Source organism: Colossoma macropomum, unplaced genomic scaffold (assembly GCF_904425465.1).
Source record: "Colossoma macropomum unplaced genomic scaffold, Colossoma_macropomum, whole genome shotgun sequence".
Lineage (NCBI taxonomy): Eukaryota > Metazoa > Chordata > Actinopteri > Characiformes > Serrasalmidae > Colossoma > Colossoma macropomum.
The window spans coordinates 520,397-541,066 of record NW_023494805.1 but is presented as its reverse complement, the minus strand read 5'-3'; the positions used below and the strand labels follow the sequence as shown (position 1 = coordinate 541,066).

The following is a 20,670-nucleotide window of genomic DNA, read 5'->3' as shown; positions in this document are numbered from 1 at the left end:
CGATAGCAGCTTCTCATCCAGCCAATCAGCGGACCGCTATTTTGATCTTCTAGCCAATCGCAGCGCAGGAAGCGGGATTTGTCGGAATACGGGTGGGATGACGTCGTTCCAGTGTGTGTGTCCCACGGTCCAGGTGGGGGCGCTAGTTCTGTTACAGTGGGTCTCCAAAAACTATGAACGTCTGCATGATTACAGAGAGAAAAAGGAGCTGATCTGCTGAAGATAAAGAGCGGTTTGTTATTTTTTCACTGTGTTTACTGAAGCTGGTGGAGAAATGTTCTCTTTTTAAAGAGTGAGAGGTAAAATATGTGAAGTAGCATCCTTCCTCTAGACTGAGCAGAGCCGAGGAGGCTAATGTTAGCACTTAGCTCTGTGATTTTGGGTGACGATGATGTTTTTCTAGCTGGGTTGGAGAAGAGGTGAGTACAAACTCGTCACACGTACTCAGTTATATGTAGGAAACACTTTGATGGATTCAATGGATTTGTACTTTCTTCAGTTTTTCCCTCAATTGCGAACGTAAATTTGTTTAATTCTTACTCAAGAAATGTCAATGGCCCCGTCTTTGTGCGTCTTCAGTATCGGGGTCTTCCTATCATTTTGTCTTAAGATCTGACAGGTCAAGATAAGATGTTTCCCAAATTCGTATTATATAAGCAAAACGGAGTAATTTAGGAATCTCACAGCATCGAACCTCTAGTTCTTAACCTAGTCAATCAGAGTCGACAGACAACTGTCATGTATGTTACCTAGCAACCGACCATACGTGCACTGTTGAAACGTAAACAAAACCAAAGTGCTATGAACGGAATATTGTTTCCCAGCGCGGTAACGTTATTCCTCCTGATTAACAGACCCCCGTTCAGCTGTCTCCTCATTCCTCACCACCATCACTGTATTATTTTATCTGACGATTTTTAACAAAACATGCAAAGGTAACAAGAGTTTTGGTAGAGATCATGTCTGGAATATTTAAAACGCTGTTAGAAAGAAAATATAAAAGGCAAAGCACTGTTTTCAGTGTACATAAATGTAATGTCATGATGCTACCCTGATATCAAGAGGACAGTTCTCCCGCTGTTGTCCCGCTGATGGCTGAGCTGGTGGTCCACCGGCAGTTAAGCGGAGCATCCCAGACAGCAAGCATATATCGGTCCGCTGGTTTGAAAAGGTCGGCACCCCACTGACTGTTTGCCACTGCTGGTCCACCCTCGCACTGACCAGATTATTGTCCTGCATACAAGCTCTACTAGTTTTTAATTTTCTCAAACAGATTTTAAATGCACAGAGACCTTTTTTTTAGAAAATAAAAATAATGACTAGGCCTCACATAAAATTATTTAATAGAAAATGTTGCTGTTAAAGCTGTGCTAGATTAAAATTATTTACTGATCTAACTTACAGAGTATAACTAAACAAATGAAGACAGGAAAAATCAGTAAATTGGACTGTGAGTGGAAAATGAGCAATGATAAGTGGACTTTTGTCTAATACTCCGCTTAACAGTCAGTGGACCTCTGGAAAACGCTGAGCAAAATGCCAGTGGACCGCCAGCTTTGCCTTTAGCGGGGCGACAGTGGACTGCTGTCCTCTTGCTATCAGGGATTAGACAAATTTTCACTTTTTGTCACTCATGTTCCACTCACAGTCCAATTTACTGATTTTTCCTTCCTTCCTTTCTTTAGATATACTTTAGTAAATAATTTTTATGCAGTGTCAGCAACATTTTCTATAACATCAATAGATTGATCAATAGATCAATTTATAACAGGCCTAATCATTATTTTTTTATTTATTATTAATAAATAAAAAAATATATATTTTTATTATTATTATTGATCTTAAAGTTAGTACAGAATTATTTATTTTTTTCCCCTAGTTAGGATGTGTGTGTAATGATGTTTTCTCATCTGGAGTTACTGTAATGGATTCTGTTTTAAATTCAGGCCTAAGTGAAGTTGTCATGGTTACTAAACAAATGATGATTTAAGATTTAAGAAGTTTTGAGGCCAAGCCATATAAAATTTAAAGTGTAAATGCACCCAAGACATATTTCAAACAGATACAAATCCCATCACTCAAGCTACTTCAGGATGTGGACTAGGATGCATTTGAGCCACATGTTACAGCAGCATAAATACATCCATCAATCATGGCACACATGGTTGGGGACCGGACAAAACAGAATGCTTAATAGCATTATTGGCAGATGGTACTGTGCAAAACAAACTGTAGACAAAGAAAAGAGGCTGGATAAACAATCGGTAATTGGTTACCATGTAACAAGCGGATTTGCGTATTCTGTCCCACACGACAAACTGATTTCGGTCTAAATAACCAGAGACACTTTTGACTAACTAGTAGTAGTGACTAACATGTTGATAAAATCTTATCAGGAGACAATCCAGAGGCCAGTCACATGAAGTGACCTGGTGTAAACGAGGTCGATGAGTTTAGTACTTATACATCAGTTCTTTTTCAGTCTTTAAGACTTAGTTTTTGATTACTTCTTTGGGTTTAATTTCATTCTGTTGTGTTGGTCAGCTCTTGTTCTTCTTTATTGTTGATCACCTATAAGCATATTATTTATTTCAGAAGGACATTGTACAAAAGAATAAGAGTAGCACTGTATGTTGTAAGAAGTTCCAGTGAATATCTTTAAATTACTCGGTCCATAAGTAGTTTTATGCTGATCTGTTTATGACTGTGTTTGTAGCTTGTAAACTGTTTTTGTGTTGTATTTAGTAGTTACTAAATATTTATATCTCCCCTTGAATAGATGTGTTGGGTAAATCAATGGAAAACATGCAGATAGCAAGCAGACAAAACATGACCTGACCAGAAAAGGCTAATTGCTACGGTTATTTTTTTTTACTAAGTTTACTAATTAACAAATGCTTCTGGATTTTATTTTTATGGAATCCAAAAAGCCAGTACAGGCTGCTGTTTAAAGATGGGTTCTGAGCTCATCATAGTGGCTTTAAATTGATGGTGTTTAGCATTTGATACTGTGTATGTACTAGTTATTTTTTACTAGTAAAAATATGACTTATACCAAGGGTGTCAAACTCAACCACTAAAAGTGCCATATTAAAAAAACTCAGCAAACCAGTGGGCCAGTAAATGTCTATGCTTTCATTTCATTTTTACTTTTTAAACTTGAACTGGCCATTGTTTATTCGACCTATGGCAAAATGTCAACAGCAAAATCTAGGCACTTGAAATATTACATTAGCACTTAAAACACTGTAAATTTAAATGTCCTCAAGATGGATCTTTTAAAACAAACTATTTGATCTACAAACTTAGCATCTTTTTTTCATTTATTTTTAAGATTAATTTCTGAGCTGCTGAGTCAATTGTTAATACGCAACTTTGTGTTTTTTGTTTGTATTTTATACATTTTATAATTAAAGTCTAAAACTGAACAAGCAGTGTTTTAAGCACTCTGTTTTTTTAGTCATCCGTTTTTTAGCCATCTCAGATCATTTACAGTAAGTTTACTATGAGTGTTTAAAAACAGAGCAGAAAACACTCACATAGCTAGCTAAACACGCGACTCAATTTTTAAACTCAAAATATTCAGAGAACACAAAGTTCTGTCTTTAGGCATCACCTGACATGAAGGTCAACATCTTTTTATCCAATTTCATTCATGTGTTCTCTAATGTTGCCTATTTTGATGAATGGGGTTTGTGGCGTCTGTCTCTTCCCATATTTATATCCCTGTGGAACAGGCAGTCATAGTCATAGCTCTGTGCCTCTCTTTCCATACAGGCACTCTTCAAAAATAAGGGCAGAGGTTTAAGGACAAATCCCAAATAAGAAAACATTGGTCAGCATCTTTATGAAAACTGCATAAGTGGGTTGTAAAAAGAAATTTCCCCTTAAGAACAGTTGGTGGATGATGCCCAGTGTTCCAAGCTGAGATGAGCAGAGACAAGGACCTTGCTCTGCTACTTGCTCTGTCTCAAGTAATAAACATGCTCTTCATCTCATGTTTAGTCTCAGAGCAAGTTGAGCAGATGGGGTTTCATTAATTAATTGGCCTGTTCTTAGCCCTCAGCTATGGAGAGATCAGTAAGTTAATGGTGCTTTATAAGAACTGTCTGCCTTTATGCCTTAAATGGCCAGGGCATGCCAGCAGGCCCACAGCTTTATTACACATTTATATAAGAATAACTCAACCACTTTGCAACAAAGTCCCTGTAGTTACTAAATGATAAGCCTTATTATAAATTATCATCTAAATTATCAAATAATTTATATGAGAAGTTTCAGTCAGGTTTTCGTTCCAACCACAGTACAGAGACAGCATTGATTCGCGTTATGAATGAACTCAGGCTCATCACTGGAGCATAAAATGCTATTTTGGTTTTATTAGATCTTAGTGCAGCCTTTGATACTGTTGACCACAAGATTTTAATCCAGCGTCTTGAATGCTGGGTCGGCCTCTCGGGCACAGTTTTAGAATGGTTTGAATCATATTTAAGTAACAGGCAGTTCATGGTTTCACTTGGAAATCATTCTTTAAAAAGCTTTGCCGTTTCTTGTGGAGTCCTTTAAGGTTCAGTCTTAGGGCCTTTGCTTTTCTCTTTGTACATGCTACCTCTAGGTGATGTCATTAGGAAGCATAAACAGACCGTAAACACGGTCACTAAAGTAGCTTTTTATCATTTAAGAGATATAGCTAAAGTTTGGCCATTTTTATCACAGAGTGACACAGAGAAACTTGTTCATGCATTTGTTACAAGCAGACTTGACTACTGTAATGCTCTTCTTACTGGACTTCCTAAGACATAAACTATACATCCCTTACTCGAACAAAATGCAGCAGTGCGCATCCTAACAAAAACAACAAAGAGAGATCACATCACTCCCGTTTTGAAAGAACTGCACTGGCTGCCTGTATCATTCAGGATAGATTTCAAGGTTCTGCTACTAGTCTTTAAAGCTCAAAACAACCTAGCACCTGCTTATATCACCGAGTGTCTGTCTGTTTATTTTCCAGCACATAATCTAGTGGCCTTCTACAAATAATCTCTGTAAAATACAGAAAACATGGAGAGGCCTCTTTCAGTTATTATGCTTCTAAACTGTGGAACTCAATTCCACCTGTTATTAGACAGTCAAGCTCAGTGCTCACTTTTAAGAAGCACCTAAAACGTATCTCTTTAAATTAGCATTTAGTTAAAACTGAACGTTTCATGGTGTTTATCTTTTAATTTAATCTTTTTCATTTTCTTCTGATTCTAATTAAATACTAATGATCTCTTCTATAACAATGTTTTATCACCTGTCTGTAAAGCATTTTGAGCTGTCACCGGCATGAAACATGCTATATAAATACAATTATTATTATTATTAAAATTATTATAAAATAGACTTGGGATTTCACATGGTTAAGAAGTTTACTCTCTCTGCCTCTCTGTAAGCTTGTGGATAATGTGGTGCATGAAGTAACAATGGGTAATAAACACTTTATTTTGCAAGCACCTTGATAAGTCAGCCTTACGTATCAAGAGTTGTAGTCTACAACAAGGAGGTGCATACTCTGTTCCCATCTTATTACTTTATGCGACTGCAATTTGCTGTAAAAAGGAAATTTTGTAGGGCTATAAGGCCTGGACGTTTGTCACGTATTTCAGACTAATATAATTACCATAATAACTCTATATCTTAGATTTTTGTGAATGTAGTTAATAGAAATGTCCTGCATAGAGGCTGGATTGACTATTTTTCTAGTGAATGCCACAGGCAGTGCAGCTTTTTTCCATTTTTTTTGTCCAGGTAGCTACTTTAACATTGATCAATTGATGTTTTTAACTTGTTTGTGGATGTATCATTGATTTTTTTTCTCCTTTTTTTCTCTAGAATGATCCCCTCTTGGAAGTCTGCTCCTGCTGATAGTGTCCAATTCCCTGCACATCTCTAAACTACATCCAGAAACACATCAAGAAACGCCAACAAAAGGACATCACACAGCTGAAATAGAGAAAGATGGAATGTGAGAATATGGGGTCCACAGACTCTGGTACATTCTCTGCTGCTGTTCATACGGACACAACTCACACATATACACAAAAGATTGTGTGCAAAAAAAGAACTCACCAGTGCTCAGACTGTGGAAAGAGTTTTGCTCTACAGTCTAATCTCCTAATACACCAGCGCACTCACACAGGAGAGAAACTGTATCACTGCTCAGAATGTGGAAAGAGTTTTGTTACACAGAGTGATCTCCAAAAACACCAGCACATTCACACAGAAAAGAAACCGTATCACTGCTCAGAGTGTGGAAAGAGTTTTACTAAAAATAGCAATCTTCAGCAACACCGGCGCATTCACACAGGAGAGAAACCGTATCACTGCTCAGAGTGTGGACAGAACTTTATTACACGGAGTCATCTCCAAACACACCAGCGCTATCATACAGGAGAGAAGCCGTATCACTGCTCAGAGTGTGGGAAGAGTTTTGTTACACAGAGTCATCTCCAAACACACAAGCGCAATCACACAGGCGAGAAACCGTATCACTGCTCAGAGTGTGGAAAGAGTTTTACTGTACGAAGTCATCTCCAAACACACCAACGCATTCACACAGGAGAGAAGCCATATCGCTGCTCAGAGTGTGGGAAAAGTTTTAGTACACAGAGTCATCTCAAACAACACCAGCGCTATCACACAGGTGAGAAACCGTATCACTGCTCAGAGTGTGGGAAGAGTTTTGTTTTACAGAGTCATCTTCAAGTACACCAACGCTATCACACAGGAGAGAAACCGTATAACTGCTCAGAGTGTGGGAAAAGTTTTGTTACGCAGAGCCTCCTCCAAACACACCAGCGTATTCACACAGGAGAGAAACCGTATCACTGCTCAGAGTGTGGACAGAGTTTTACAGTACGAGGTGATCTTCAAAGGCACCAGCGTATTCACACAGGGGAGAAGCCCTATCACTGTTCAGAGTGTGGGAAGAGATTTGCTCTACAGAGTAGTCTCCAAACACACCAGCGCATTCACACAGGAGAGAAACCATTTTGCTGCTCAGAGTGTGGAAAGAGATTTAAATACAAGAGTACTTTCAAAAAACATCAGCGCTTTCACACAGGAGAAAAACCGTATCACTGCTCAGAGTGTGGACAGAGTTTTACAGAACGTGGTTCCCTCCAGAAACACCAGTACATTCACACAGGAGAGAAACCATATTACTGCTGTGAGTGTGGACAGAGTTTTACTCGACAGAGTAACCTCCAAATACACCAGCGCATTCATACAGGGGAGAAACCGTATAGCTGCTCAGAGTGTGGACAGAGTTTTAGAGACAATGCTGCTTGCAAGAAACACCAACGCATTCACACAGGAGAGAAATAATACTTCAAACAGTATGTCTCAAATCAAAAAACATGTTTTTGAACTGAACACAGGGCTCAGAAAAAATATTTTACTATTTATCTAATAATTTAAAAAATTAGCTAATTAAAAGATGCCGGGTAAATAAGTAGGCCCTTTCCCCATTTTTTGTTTTAACAGTATTGTTCTTCCAACATGTGTCAACATGCTCTTAAGCACATGAATAAAAATCTGTAAGCTGCCCAAGCAGTTCAAGTTATAGTTGAGAAGCCGCCATTTTAAGATAGATAGATAAATAGATACTTCATTGATCCCAAAGGAAATTTCGCAGCCAGTAGCAGTCACACAACACAGAACAGTAGCAGTAGTAAGAGTAAGGGTAAGTGTTGTCTTCTGTGTACCATGAAGAGTTGTGATTCAGTTCCATCTGAACTACACAGTGCTAAGTTATGCTATGAATAACAATCATTGAATAAGGGACAAAAACACTGGTTTTCCAACATTTTTCAGCATTGAGGCAGAATGTTCTGGTGTGGTTTATCATCACAATGAGAGATGAATCAAAGGCATGTCCATCCTAGCTGCCCAGAGATAGGACAGCTGTTCTCGCCTGGACTCCGGAGTCACAGATAGCTGAGGCAGTGCCATTGACCTTTGTCAATAGCGCTGTAAACTACAGGCTGATGTCCAGCATTGTTTGGTTATTTTGTTCCTGTTGCCACGTCATGTAAACCTGGTAATTTACTGCTGAGTCAAATCGTGTATTGTGTTAGAAAAAACACAGTACTTCCATGAAACTGACTCATGGAAGCACTGAAGCCATCACCATCTTAAAGCACACACTAAAAGTGTGTGAAAGTATATAAGTATATGAAACATGATTCATCTTATCCTGTTTAAGTCCACTGGCAACTAATGTTCCTAGAGTGGGCTTGGCCAAAGCTTATTTAAAATGGACTGAATCAAAATGGAAAACTGTTCTGTGGTTCTTTTGGAAACCACAGACATGGTGTCCTGCATACTCGAGAGGAGAGGGACCATTCAGCTTGTTATCAGTGCACAGTTCAAAAGCCTGCGTCTCTAATGGTCTGGGGTTGCATTAGTGCCTATGGCATGGGCAACTTACACATCTGGAAAGGCACCATCAATGCTGAACAATACGTAGAGATTTTAGAACAACAACCCATCCAGATAACGTCTCTTTCGGGGAAGGCCTTGCATATTTTGGCAAGACGATGCTAAACCACATACTACATCCATCACAACAGTATGGCTTCACAGAAAAAGAGTCTGCGTGCTGAACTGGCCTGCAGTCCAGATCTTTCACCAACAGAAAACTTGGCACATCATGAAATGAAATATCCCAGGACTGTTGAGCAGCTAGAGTCCTACATCAGACAAGAACGGGACAACATTCCAATCCCAAAACTATAGCCATTGGTCTCCTCACTTCCCAGACATTTACAGACTGTTGTTACAATAAGAGGGGATGCTACACAATGGTAGACACGGCCCTGTCCCAAATCTTTTGAGATGCGTTGCTGCTATCAAGTTCTAAATGGGTTAATATTTTTTTTTATTAAATGGTAAAATGTCTCACTTTCAACATCTGATATGTATTCCATGTTCTATTGTGAATAAAATATAATTAAGGAATTTGTTGATGTTAAAGTTTATTAATGTCAGAAAAAAACATATCTCCAAAATAATAACTTTACAGGAAAAGAAAAAAAATTACTTTTAATATAAGTCAGTGGAACCAGACATTTTTTTCAAGTTACTCTGGTCGGTTTCTTTTGGTCCATTTTTCTTTAGTTTACACACAGTGTAAAGGACAGAGAATATGACATCCATCATTTCCCTAAATAGTATGAATGATTGACTTGTCAGATCATGTTTAAACTTTTCATCAGTCAGTCATTTCAGATGAAGTCAACCCCAGAGAAGTCAGCTGTGTTTATGGACAGTTCGGAACATTGGCTTCCACTGTGCATAGTTCAGTCTTAACTTGCATTTGTGGAAGCAACGATAAATTGTCTGTATTGACAATGATTTGCCAAAGTATTGTCAGGGAGGGCCCAGACACCTTCCATTGCACCCCACACTAAGGCAGCCCAGGAGCCATGAGCGCTGTCTTCTTTTATGTCTATAAAGCACAAGGAGTTGCCATTGTCTAAACATTTACCATTAAAGATCTAATTCAGGGAAAGCTTAGTATTTTCAGTTTACAGTATGAACTCTTCAGTCCAGCAGAGATGCTCCACTCCTGAATCCTGCAGGTTATTGTTACTGAAGTCCAGCTCTTTAAGGAAAGAGCTTACTGATTTTAAAGCTGATGATTTTTCACAGGTTGCAAATATATTACAGCCAACTTGTCTGTATAGGCAGAGTAAATGCATTTCATTATGTTACTTTGTCTTACTGTCACAATGTCACATGGAAATAAGTACAGTTGCTTTACAATTAAAATGCATAAAAAGTGAATTAAATTTATTTTGTTGCTGATACACTTCATATTGTAACGAAGTGTTTCACTAGTTTTAATAAGGTCAAAAATATTGAGACTGAAACAGTGAAAGTGTATAAAACACTAAATCAGCTTCTGCCCTATTCTGCTTTTTACAGTGAACTACAGTATTCTAAACATGAGGTAATGTAGAAATGATATAAATTATATAAATTTTAAAATAAGCATCTTGTAGGATTTAAATGAGAGTGTAATTTGAAATGAAGTCATATGCACAAGCAGTTTTTTTGTACAAAAATTCTTAGTTTGTAAATTCTGATACTGCAGTATGATGTGATTGTACAGGATAAATACAGTACCATATTCATAATTAAAAAATGGCAACCTGCAACTTTGAATTTATAGCAACTTTGAATGAGTATTCATTTCTTAATATCAGAAATATATTAAATGTAAGAGCTTAACATTTGTTGTTTAAGATTCAATGTACAGAAAACTCACCTATAAAATGAAGTAGTTATAAAACATGGTAGCACAAAGAAAGCTCCAATTCCATGTGCTGATCTGTTCTACAATGACCAAAGTGGAAATGCATGCTAGTGAAATTGACTTTAGGAGTTTAGATTTGGAGTATGTTTTGTATATTTGAGCATAAAATATCATATATGAATTGAACAAGTAAAGTTACTAAAGTTTGGAACCCCTTTTCCTATTTGCTTTCCTTGATTTTACTAGCTGTATTCTACTGATATATTGAGTCAGGCCAGAGAAGAATGACGAGGCACAGTTAATGAAAACAAACAGTAAAGGAAATATCATGAAGCTATAATATGATGCAAAAATGAAATCAACTTACCACTGATGAAACATGCTTTTCCAAAGTTGATTTCATATTAAAGAAGAGCTTAGCATTTATCATTAAAGATCAAATTCAGAGAAAGCTCATCCTAGTATCTACAGTTTACAGTGTGAACTCTTCAGTCCAACAGATAGATCCTCCACTCCTGAATCCTGCAGCTCATTGTTACTTATTAAGATAAAAAATGGTTTATTCTGACCATTTTATACAGGCCATAAGTGCTCTTAGTGTAATTTAAAAATAGGATTTGAAAGCTAGATCTAGCAGTCACATTTGAATTGATAGTACATGTTCACACAGACATGACTGTGGAATTACAGTCTTTCTATACAGGATGACCAAAAATGGTCCTTAAATACATTGCCATTTGGAAAATATTACCCACCCCTTTAGGCTATAAGGATACTATCTTTCATCATTTCCAGATGATCACACACCTAATGACCGTAGACAAACAAAAATGGGCCAAAACCAACGGACTTGTTCACAGAACCAAATTTATACTGTAGTTTTTAAGGTTTCATAGAATCTTCTGATTCTGAGTAGTAGAATTAAGAATAATCTGTCCAATGCCAGGCTCATACCTCCGAAGTCCTTATAGGAAAGTCTAATCACTCAGTGGCCATCTTGGCAGTGCCACTAGACAGTTATTTCAAACCATAAAAGACCAGACTCTTCAGTCTTTGGATGGAGAGAGACTAAAACAATTGACACTGAAGGCCAAATGACTGTTTCTCAACATATAAGCATTTAAATCACTAGTAAAATCTGATAAAAACCTCAAATAGTTTGTAGTCTTTGTCTCAAATAGCACACAAAAACTTGTTTTTGTGGGCTGTTCTGGCTACTGCGCTTGTGCTGATCTTGACAATGAAGGGGACAACATTTCCATATTATTGCTAATACCATAAGGATATTATTTATTGCACATTTAAAAAATCAATACTCTTGAGGAATCTCGAGTATGCAGGAATGTTGACAACACAGCATCAGGGACTTGAGCACAATACTGATCAGAGAACTAGGTAAAATCTTAATTATAATAAGTTACATTTATGCCTGTAAAATATTGTTTATAAACACTACAGCCAACACAGCTTTTTTCCTTTGCCACTGATGTTTTTATCAATATTTTGTTGCATGTGGCATTGATTTTTGTTTCTTTTCTTTTCCAGATTGATCTCCTGTCGCAAGTCTACTCCGCTCTTAGTGTTTACTTTCCTGTGCAGTTCAAATTTACATCCACAAGCACGTTAAGAAATACCACCAAAATAAATACATCACACTTCTAAAATCAGGAATGAGGACGTGGTGTTATAAAGTTCAAGTACTCAGAAAATATCATCCGCTGCTTTCCACATGAACTCACCTGTCACACGAACACAAAATATAACAGGGAAAGAAAGAACACATTACTGCTCAGATTGTAGAAAAAGTTTTACTAGCCAAAGAAATCTCCAACAACACCAGTGCATTCACACAGGAGAGAAACCGTATCACTGCTCAGTGTGTGGAAAGAGATTTACTGTAAAGACTAATTTCCAAAGACACCAGCGCATTCACACAGGAGAGAAACCATAATACTGTTCAGATTGTGGTCAAAGTTTTACTGAACAGAACCATCTCCAAACACACCAGCGCATTCACATTGGAGAGAAACCATATTGCTACTCAGAATGTGGGCAGAGTTTTAGAGAAAGTGCTACCCTCAAGAAATACCAGCTCATTCACACTGAAGAGAAACCTTATCACTGCTCAGAGTGTGGAAAGAGGTTTACTGTACAGAGTCATCTTGAAACGCACCAACTCATTCACACAGGAGAGAAACTGTATCACCGCTCAGAGTGTGGACAGAGTTTTAGAGAAAGTGGTGCCCTCAAGAGACACCAATGGACTCACACAGGAGAAAAACCCTATCACTGCTCACAGTGTGGAAAGAACTTTACTGTAAGGAGTAGTCTCCAGAAACAACAGCGCATTCATAAAGGAGAAAAAGCCTATCTGTGTTCTGAGTGTGGAAAGAGTTTTAGAGAAAGTGGTACCCTTAAGAAACACCAGTGCATTCACACAAGAGAAGAATCTTAACACTTAATCTTGCTCAGAGTGTGGAAGGAGATTTAGACATTCAAATTTAAAATGGGCAAATGGATTGAGATGTAAAAATGTATGCATGAGAAATACAATAATTAAATTTACAAAATTTAAAAGCATTGCTTTTTCCAAGATACAAATAAGTAGGCTCTTCCTGAAAGTTTTTTTTTTCTATAACAGTGGTAGTTTTTTGCAGTGTGCATATCAACAGCAAACAGCATAAATTGTCTAATAAATAAAAGTGCTTTCCAAGATTCTTTTTTCAGCATAAGTTATTGTCTTTTGGAGGTCAACTTAATTGATAATTGGGAAGAATCAGTTCAGGCTGGCTGAAGAGAAAACATGCATCTTTACAATTTGTATGTTTTTCTCTGCCCTGCAGAGGAAGAAGATTGGAGACCTGGTAGACAGACACAGATTCTGCCTGGTACAGACAGAGTTTAAATCTGTTATAAATTGTAAATATTATTATCATTAGATTAATGATAATGCAGTTTGCTTGTCCTATGATTACTTGTACTGTCAAATAAAGTGTAAGTCTGTTATTTAATTGTAACTCAGATTTGGTCACTTGTAACTTGAAATCTGAAGAGTAAGTCTAAGAAGTCAGATACAAGAAACAAATCTGATTTGCTCTACAGTGTCCTCAGAAAGGAAAGCCACCGGTGTGCTGTTTTGAGGTTGCTGCTGGTGTTCAGGGAGCACGATGTGACATTCAGGACCAGGGTATGATGCCAAACAGACAGATAATGTGTTTCCCTTCTGAAGGTAGACTTATCATTATTGCTTATGAGTCCTATCACAGTTGTGTCACCCTCACACTTAATAATTTGTTGATGTTGTGCTTGACTACATAGTCATAGGTGAACAAGCGATGTAACAGGTGGTTCATCACATCCTCAGTGCATAGGGTTGTCCACCAACAGTTAAACCAAATAATTCTCCATGGTGGTAGGAGAAACAGCAGTTTAAATGTTGAAATTACCTAACTTAGCAGAATCACACATCGTTACACAAACTTGACAATGTGACAAATTTTTATTACAGCAAAACTTTAGTCACTGTAGTGAATGCCTCATTATTAACCTTAACTAAGAGAAATGTCTGAAGGATCTCAGGGAAGGGAAAGTAACAAACTATGTTTCATTTTAAGGGAAAAACTGTCACCAAGCAGGAAAAGCAGTCTATTTATGATGTGTTGCAGGAAGCATTTTTCTGTGAGATATTTTTGTCAAATGTTCATTTGTTTTAATGCAGACTAAGATTGAGAAACACTTCAAAGTGGTGACTTGGAGATGGAAAGCCTGATTAAGGTTCTTGCAAGCATCCATTCTTACCAGAATTGGTAAGACTGACCAGCACATTGAAAACACCACTTTGAAAAGCTGTCCTTATCCTGTTCACTTAGAACAGTGAGCAAAAATACTCTGCTGTTGGTCCTCTACATGTTGGCAAAACCCACCAAGGCATAGACAGCAGCAGATACTTTAAGATTTGCAAGTTATGAGGTGGAGGCACTGCAGATCGGACTTGTAGTTTCGGCACAACCCAGTGATGCTTGATACGAGCAATGTGTGCAGTGTGGCAGGGCTTGTCCCTCCAACAGAGGTCACTACCATCAGGGAATACCATTGCAATGAAGGGTGTGTCAAGCTGGCACCAGCGTGGATGCCAGTTTGACACATGCATACCTCAACATCATTGCAGACCAGGTACAACTCTTCATTGCAGTGGTATTCCCTGATGGTAAGTAAAGTACTTAAAGTAAGTAAAGTTTATTTATATTGCGCTTTTTACAACAGGTGTTGTCACTTGAATGCCCAGACCCAGGGTTTCCCTGCAGAACATTGCACAGAACATCACACTCCCTCTACCAGCTTATATTCCTCTTACAGTGCATCCTGGTGCCATCACTTCTACAAGTACACGACACACACAAACCTGGCCGTCCACATAACGTAAAACAGATCAGTGGAACAGGTGATCTTTTTCAATTGCTATTGATATACTCAAGACTCAGCTTTACACTTTTTTAATTTGTTCTCTGCTTCCATAGATTTGGTGGTTAGTATGAGTGCTCTAAGAGGGTTTGTGGAACTCTTATTATGTGTTATGGGACATGAGCTAACATGTACTCACTTTTAACTGAAAGTGTCTTGCACTGAAATGGGCCATAGAAAAATGGAGAGTTTACTTGGAAGGGTGACACCATGAAGTGGTCACAGACCATGCCGCACAGTCTATTTTGTATAAAATAGAAAATATCTGACAAATTCAGTCAGGGTATGTAAATTTATCAGCTGAATTCAAAGTGCCATTTTTTTTCATGATGCCCAGATTTGATCTCTTCCAAATGGACATTGTCTCAGTAATAAACACTTTTAGAATTATAAATAAAAAGCATATCTTAAAAAAGTTTATGTTGATGTTATGCATCATAACTTTTCTTTTTATAATAGTTTAGTTGTTCATCTTGCAATTTATTTATTAGATGTATTCCAATCATCATTATTACATTATTTTATGTCATTTGTGTAAATTCATAACTTCTACAGTAAATACACAGGAATTAATGAGTCAGAGCCTCTGATGCTGGTTGCTCCAGTAACGAGAACGGCTTCTCAACCAGCCAATCAGCGGGACTGCTCTTTTGAACTTCTAGCCATTCGTAGCACAGGAGACGGGGTTTGTTGGAATACAGGTGGGATGAAGTGTAAGTCCCACTGCAGCCAGTTGGGGGCGCTAGTGCTGTAACTGTAGCTCACCAATGACAAAACGCAGAAGAAGAGCTGTGCATTATTAGAGAGAGAGAAACAGGAGCTGATCTGCTGAAGGTAAAGAGCTGTTTATCACTTTTTCACTCTGTTTACACTGTGTTTATTGAAACGGATAGAAAAATGTTCTCTTCTTAAAAAGTAACGTGTAAAATGTATTAAGTAAGTGAGCTAACTAAGAAGCAGCTTTCATCCAGACTAAGCTGAGCTGATGAGGCTAATGTTAGTGCTTAGCTTAGCTCTGTGATTTTGGGTGATAATATTTTCTTTCTTGATGTGTTGGAGACGAAGGCAAACTAGTCCCCTTTCTTCAGTTACATTTAGGAAATACTTTGATGGATTTGTACTTCCCTAAGTGTTTTCAAATGATAATACTTGTAATTCTACTGAAGTATAATCATGAGTAAAGTAATCTACTGTTTTTTCAGTTCTGTCATCCTCAGTTAAATTGTTAATATTTAGTTCCTGGTTCCTTCTTGGGTTTAATTTCATTTTGTTTTGTTGTTCAGTCCCTCAACTACTTTACTGTTCCTCACACCTCTCAATAGCTTTTTGTTTTAGAACAAAAGGATCCCAAAGAAGAATAGAATTAACAAATTTCAGTTTTCATACTAATAGATGTTATAGTTGTATAAGTAAGTTTTTCTGTACGTAAGTAGTTTTTGAGCAGATACTTACTGCTTTTACTTCTTTGGCACTATTATGTGTGAGTCATTTTTTTCATTGAATATGGGGTTAAGTTTGAGTGGGGTCAAAAATAACTTTTTTTTTTTTACAGTTATTCACTTATTTTGGCATTTATTGTCAATATGTGAAAAAAATCTGGCAAAACGTCAATTGTTGTTAATATTGCTAAAAAAAATGTTTATTTTGAAAACATGTATTATTTGGTCTCACAGCGCTAATCCCACACAAATATCTATCTGATAAATGTTAAACTTTTAATGGCTAAGTTTTATATTCACACATGTAAAATTCTCAGGCCGATGGCCCTTTTCATTGCATTTGAAAAGGAGATGGAGCATTTATATTGAACTAATCTTTAAAGCTCTCTTTAACACAAAAACCTTTAAAAAAACATATAATGTGTATACTTCAGGATTGTTTATGTTGTTATGTATACCCTATTTGTTTATGTTTGTGTACATTGTTGTATGCATATTTTCATATACATCTGCTCTGAACATGATGATCCCTACCTTTGAGATCACTGTGTTATGGCCACAAAACTTTGTGCCCAGTTTATCACTTTCACCCCAATTTCAAATGAATGAGCCACTTCATTAGTTAGGCTTTGCCTGACCAGTTTACAGAGTGCTCAAAAATTATCTTTAACTACACCCACATACTGGGAAATATTACCCTCTCATTTAGGCTGTAGGAGAGTATTTATGATAATTTCCAGATGGCCACACACCTTATGGCCATTGATGAACATTGACAACCAACTGACTTATTCACAGAATCAAGCTTTCACCATTTTTTTAAAATTCGATGGACTCTTGTGAATCTCAGAGAAAGAAGTAAAAATAATCTATGTAGTGATGTGTTCATATATAATCTTTTGAAAATGAAGCAATGATCTGTCTAAACCTTCCTAGGCAAACAAAACCAAAGCTAACTAATACATTTATTTTAATGTTGCTCATAAGTAGAGTCTCTGTAAACTGAGTTCAGACATGCAGAGTAGTCAGAAATATTAATCTCTTATTCTTGTTTTGTTAGCAGAAACAAAATTATCATTATTCAAGAAAAAGTTTCAACAACAGGAACAGGGCACACTTGATTTGGCTTACCAGCCACCTGACTCATTACCAGTAAAACAATAAAAGTGTCTTATGGTTCCATTAATACCAACATGACCAGCCATTGGAGACTCATAAACCAAGCACAAAACCTTCCAAACATTTTTGGAGTGTCATTTGACACTGCAGTAATGTGTCACCAGGCAGTTTGAAGGTTTTCATTTCCTTGTCAAGACATAAATCATACAACATCCTCCTGCCATCTCTTCTGAAGAGTTTATTTGACCAGGCATCCTGCTACAATAACAATTTCCATCACAGCTAGGGATGGACATTTTAGCTGGCTTCACATCCAGTTTTTGGGACTTCTGGGACAGAGATTGTTCTTAAACCACATTTCAGCCATTACTGTTCTTTATGATTAGACTTATAGGAATCTGCCAGCATTGCTAATTTATCACCTTTTATAGAACCAGACCATCCATTTCAATGAAGGGTATTAAGAAAACAGGTCTAAAACAGTCACAGATTCTAAACCAGGAGCATCCCATCTTATCCACAAAGAGCTGGTGTGGTGAATTTTCACTCCAACAAATATCATGGGCACAAGTTATTAGTTGTTGATTACTTAGACTACCTGATTAAACCAGTGGGATCAGGTGTATTCCAGCTTGTTTAGAATGAAAGTTAGCTATCTGTTAAATTATCAGCACTAGATTGAGCTAATTAACCACAAACACATTATACATGATATTTTCAGGCTTTTTGTGTTCAACTCCAGAATGTTAACCCTACACTCCCCAGACATCTTGTTTCCTCCTAGTATGTGTATTCATCATTTCGAAAAAAAAGACCAAACAAGGTGGTGTCTTCTGCATACTTGATACACTGTTAGACTGATTTTAAAGCGAGCAGAGCAAAGGTGAGAGCACACATTCTTGTGGAGATTAGGTCACCAACCCTGACAAACTCTTCTAATTTTGTGTCTTTTGAAAGCAACATATCCAGAATAATCTGTGTGTGTGTTTTGTTTTATGGTCTGTGTTCTCTATGCAGTTTTGGAAATCCTTAATCAAAGTAAAGCACAACATTGCTTTCTTATTTGTGTGTTAAATGCTCATTTTCATGTTTTTGGTTACATAAGAATATTATCTATTGCACATTTAAAAATCACTACTATTGAGGTAAATGAATCTTGAGTATGTGGTAATATTGTTGACACAGCTTCAGGGACACTGGCACAGTACTGATCGTACAATTGGGTAAAATTGTATTATAATTGAATCTCTGTTTGTGGAATTTTGTTTTGTAAAGCCCACAGCCACTACAGTTTTTTTTCTATTTCCATTAGTGTTTTTCTATTTTGTTGCATTTGGCATTGATATTTCTCCTTTCTCTCTTCCAGAATGATCTCCAGTTGCAAGCCTTCTTCTGCTCTTACTGTTTACTTTCCAGCACAGTTGTAATTTGCATCCACAAACACATCCATTAAGAAAAGAAATCAAAAGGGATACATCACACTGCAAAAATTAGGAATGACGACATGGAGTTCAGAAGCTCCAGTGCTGAGAAGACATCTGCTGCAGCTGTCCACACAGACACACCTAACAGACAAACACAAAAAAATACAGGCAAAAAAAAAACATACCACTGCTCAGAGTGTGGAAAGAGTTTCACTAGCCAGAGTACTCTCCAGCAACACCAGCGCATTCACACGGGAGAGAAACCATATCACTGCTCAGAGTGTGGAAAGAGTTTTACTGTAAAGACTAATTTCCAAAGACACCAGCGCATTCACACAGGAGAGAAACCGTATTACTGCTCAGAGTGTGGGCAAAGTTTTACTGAACAGAATCATCTCCAAACACACCAGCGCATTCACACAGGAGAGAAACCGTATCACTGCTCAGAGTGTGGACAGAGTTTCAGAGAAAGTGGTGCACTCAAGAAACACCTGCGAATTCACACTGGAGAGAAACCCTATCACTGCTCAGAGTGTGGAAAGAGTTTCACTAGCCAGAGTAATCTTCAACAACACCAACGTGTTCACACAGGAGAGAAACCGTATCACTGCTCAGAGTGTGGGAAGAGATTTACTGTAAAGACTAATTTCCAAAGACACCAACGCATTCACACAGGAGAGAAGCCATATTTCTGTTCAGACTGTGGGCAAAATTTTACTGAACAGAATCACCTCCAAACACATCAGCGCATTCACACAGGAGAGAAACCGTATCACTGCTCAGAGTGTGGGCAGAGTTTTAGAGAAAATGCTACTTTGAGGAAACACCAACGTATTCATACAGGAGAGAAACCGTATCACTGCTATGAGTGTGGGAGAAGTTTCAATCAACAAAGTCATCTCCAGACTCACCAGCGCATTCACACAGGAGAGAAACCGTATTACTGCTCAGAGTGTGGACAGAGTTTTAGAGAAAGTGGTACCCTCAAGAAACACCAGCGTGTTCACACTGGAGAGAAACCATATCACTCCTCAGTGTGGAAAGAACTTTACTGTACAAAGTAGTCTCCAGAAATATTAAGACATTCGTAAAGGAGAAAAAAAAAACATTGGTCAGTGTTGGGACAAAGTTTAGAGAATGTGGTACCCCTAAGAAACAGAAGTGCATTCACAATGGAGAGAAACCGCTTCACTGTTCAGTGTGGAAAGAGGTCAACTGTACAGTCATCTGCAAACACCAGTGTATTCACACTGGAGAGAAACCATATCACTGCTCAGAGTGTGGGAACTTTTTCAGACATTCAGATTAAAAAAAACACACAAATGGATTAAGATGTAAAAACATATGCATGTTAATTCAAAACACGTGATTTTGGGCTGCTTACTGCACAGAAATTACATTCTCCTTTATCTTGATTCAGTTCTTGCATTAAGCTATATGTAACACTTAAATATATCGTTTTTTTTCCAAGATGCAAATAAAATACGTAGGCATTTCCTCAAAGTTCTACAGTGGTAAAATTTTGCAGTGGTGTTGTATATCAACAGCAAATAAAATACATAAACTGTTAAATAACAGTACTTTCCAGATGTTACATGTTCTTGTTGTAAACTATTGTCCTCAATTGATGATCGGGAAGATTCAGTTTGGGCCAGTTTAACAGAAAACAGACATAGTTAAAATTAGTATGTTTTTTTTTCTGCCCTGCAGAGAGTGCAGAATTGACAACTGAAGAGACACGATTGACCATTTAACATCTTTGTAAGAAGGCATTCTTGTTTGACACCTTCAAGTGACTCAATTTAGTAAAAAAAGTAAGCTTTTCAAGCAATCAGTATTTTCAAGTGTTATCTTCTGAGAACCAGTACATAAAGATCCATTAGTCAACGTCACTATCAGCTCTGCTTTGATGAAACAAGTAGGG

The 20,670-nt window shown here is 37.4% G+C and overlaps 1 protein-coding gene and 2 pseudogenes across 2 annotated transcripts; all 3 read left to right on the top strand.

The window, feature by feature from the left end:
* LOC118826312 overlaps positions 1-20,670 on the top strand; it is a 545,149-nt pseudogene that overhangs the window by 29,361 nt on the left and 495,118 nt on the right.
* LOC118826326 (zinc finger protein 665-like) lies at positions 10-8,901 on the top strand. 2 transcript variants are annotated; one of them, XM_036597267.1, is made up of 2 exons: positions 10-419; positions 5,875-8,901. In XM_036597267.1, the coding sequence occupies exon 2, from the start codon at positions 6,001-6,003 to the stop codon at positions 7,366-7,368; it is 1,368 nt and encodes a 455-aa protein (XP_036453160.1). In that variant the 5' UTR covers positions 10-419; positions 5,875-6,000; the 3' UTR covers positions 7,369-8,901. The 2 variants fall into 2 exon arrangements, with proteins under 2 accessions (XP_036453160.1, XP_036453159.1); XM_036597266.1 differs by having other exon boundaries at positions 103-232.
* LOC118826348 lies at positions 15,514-20,323 on the top strand (annotated as a pseudogene).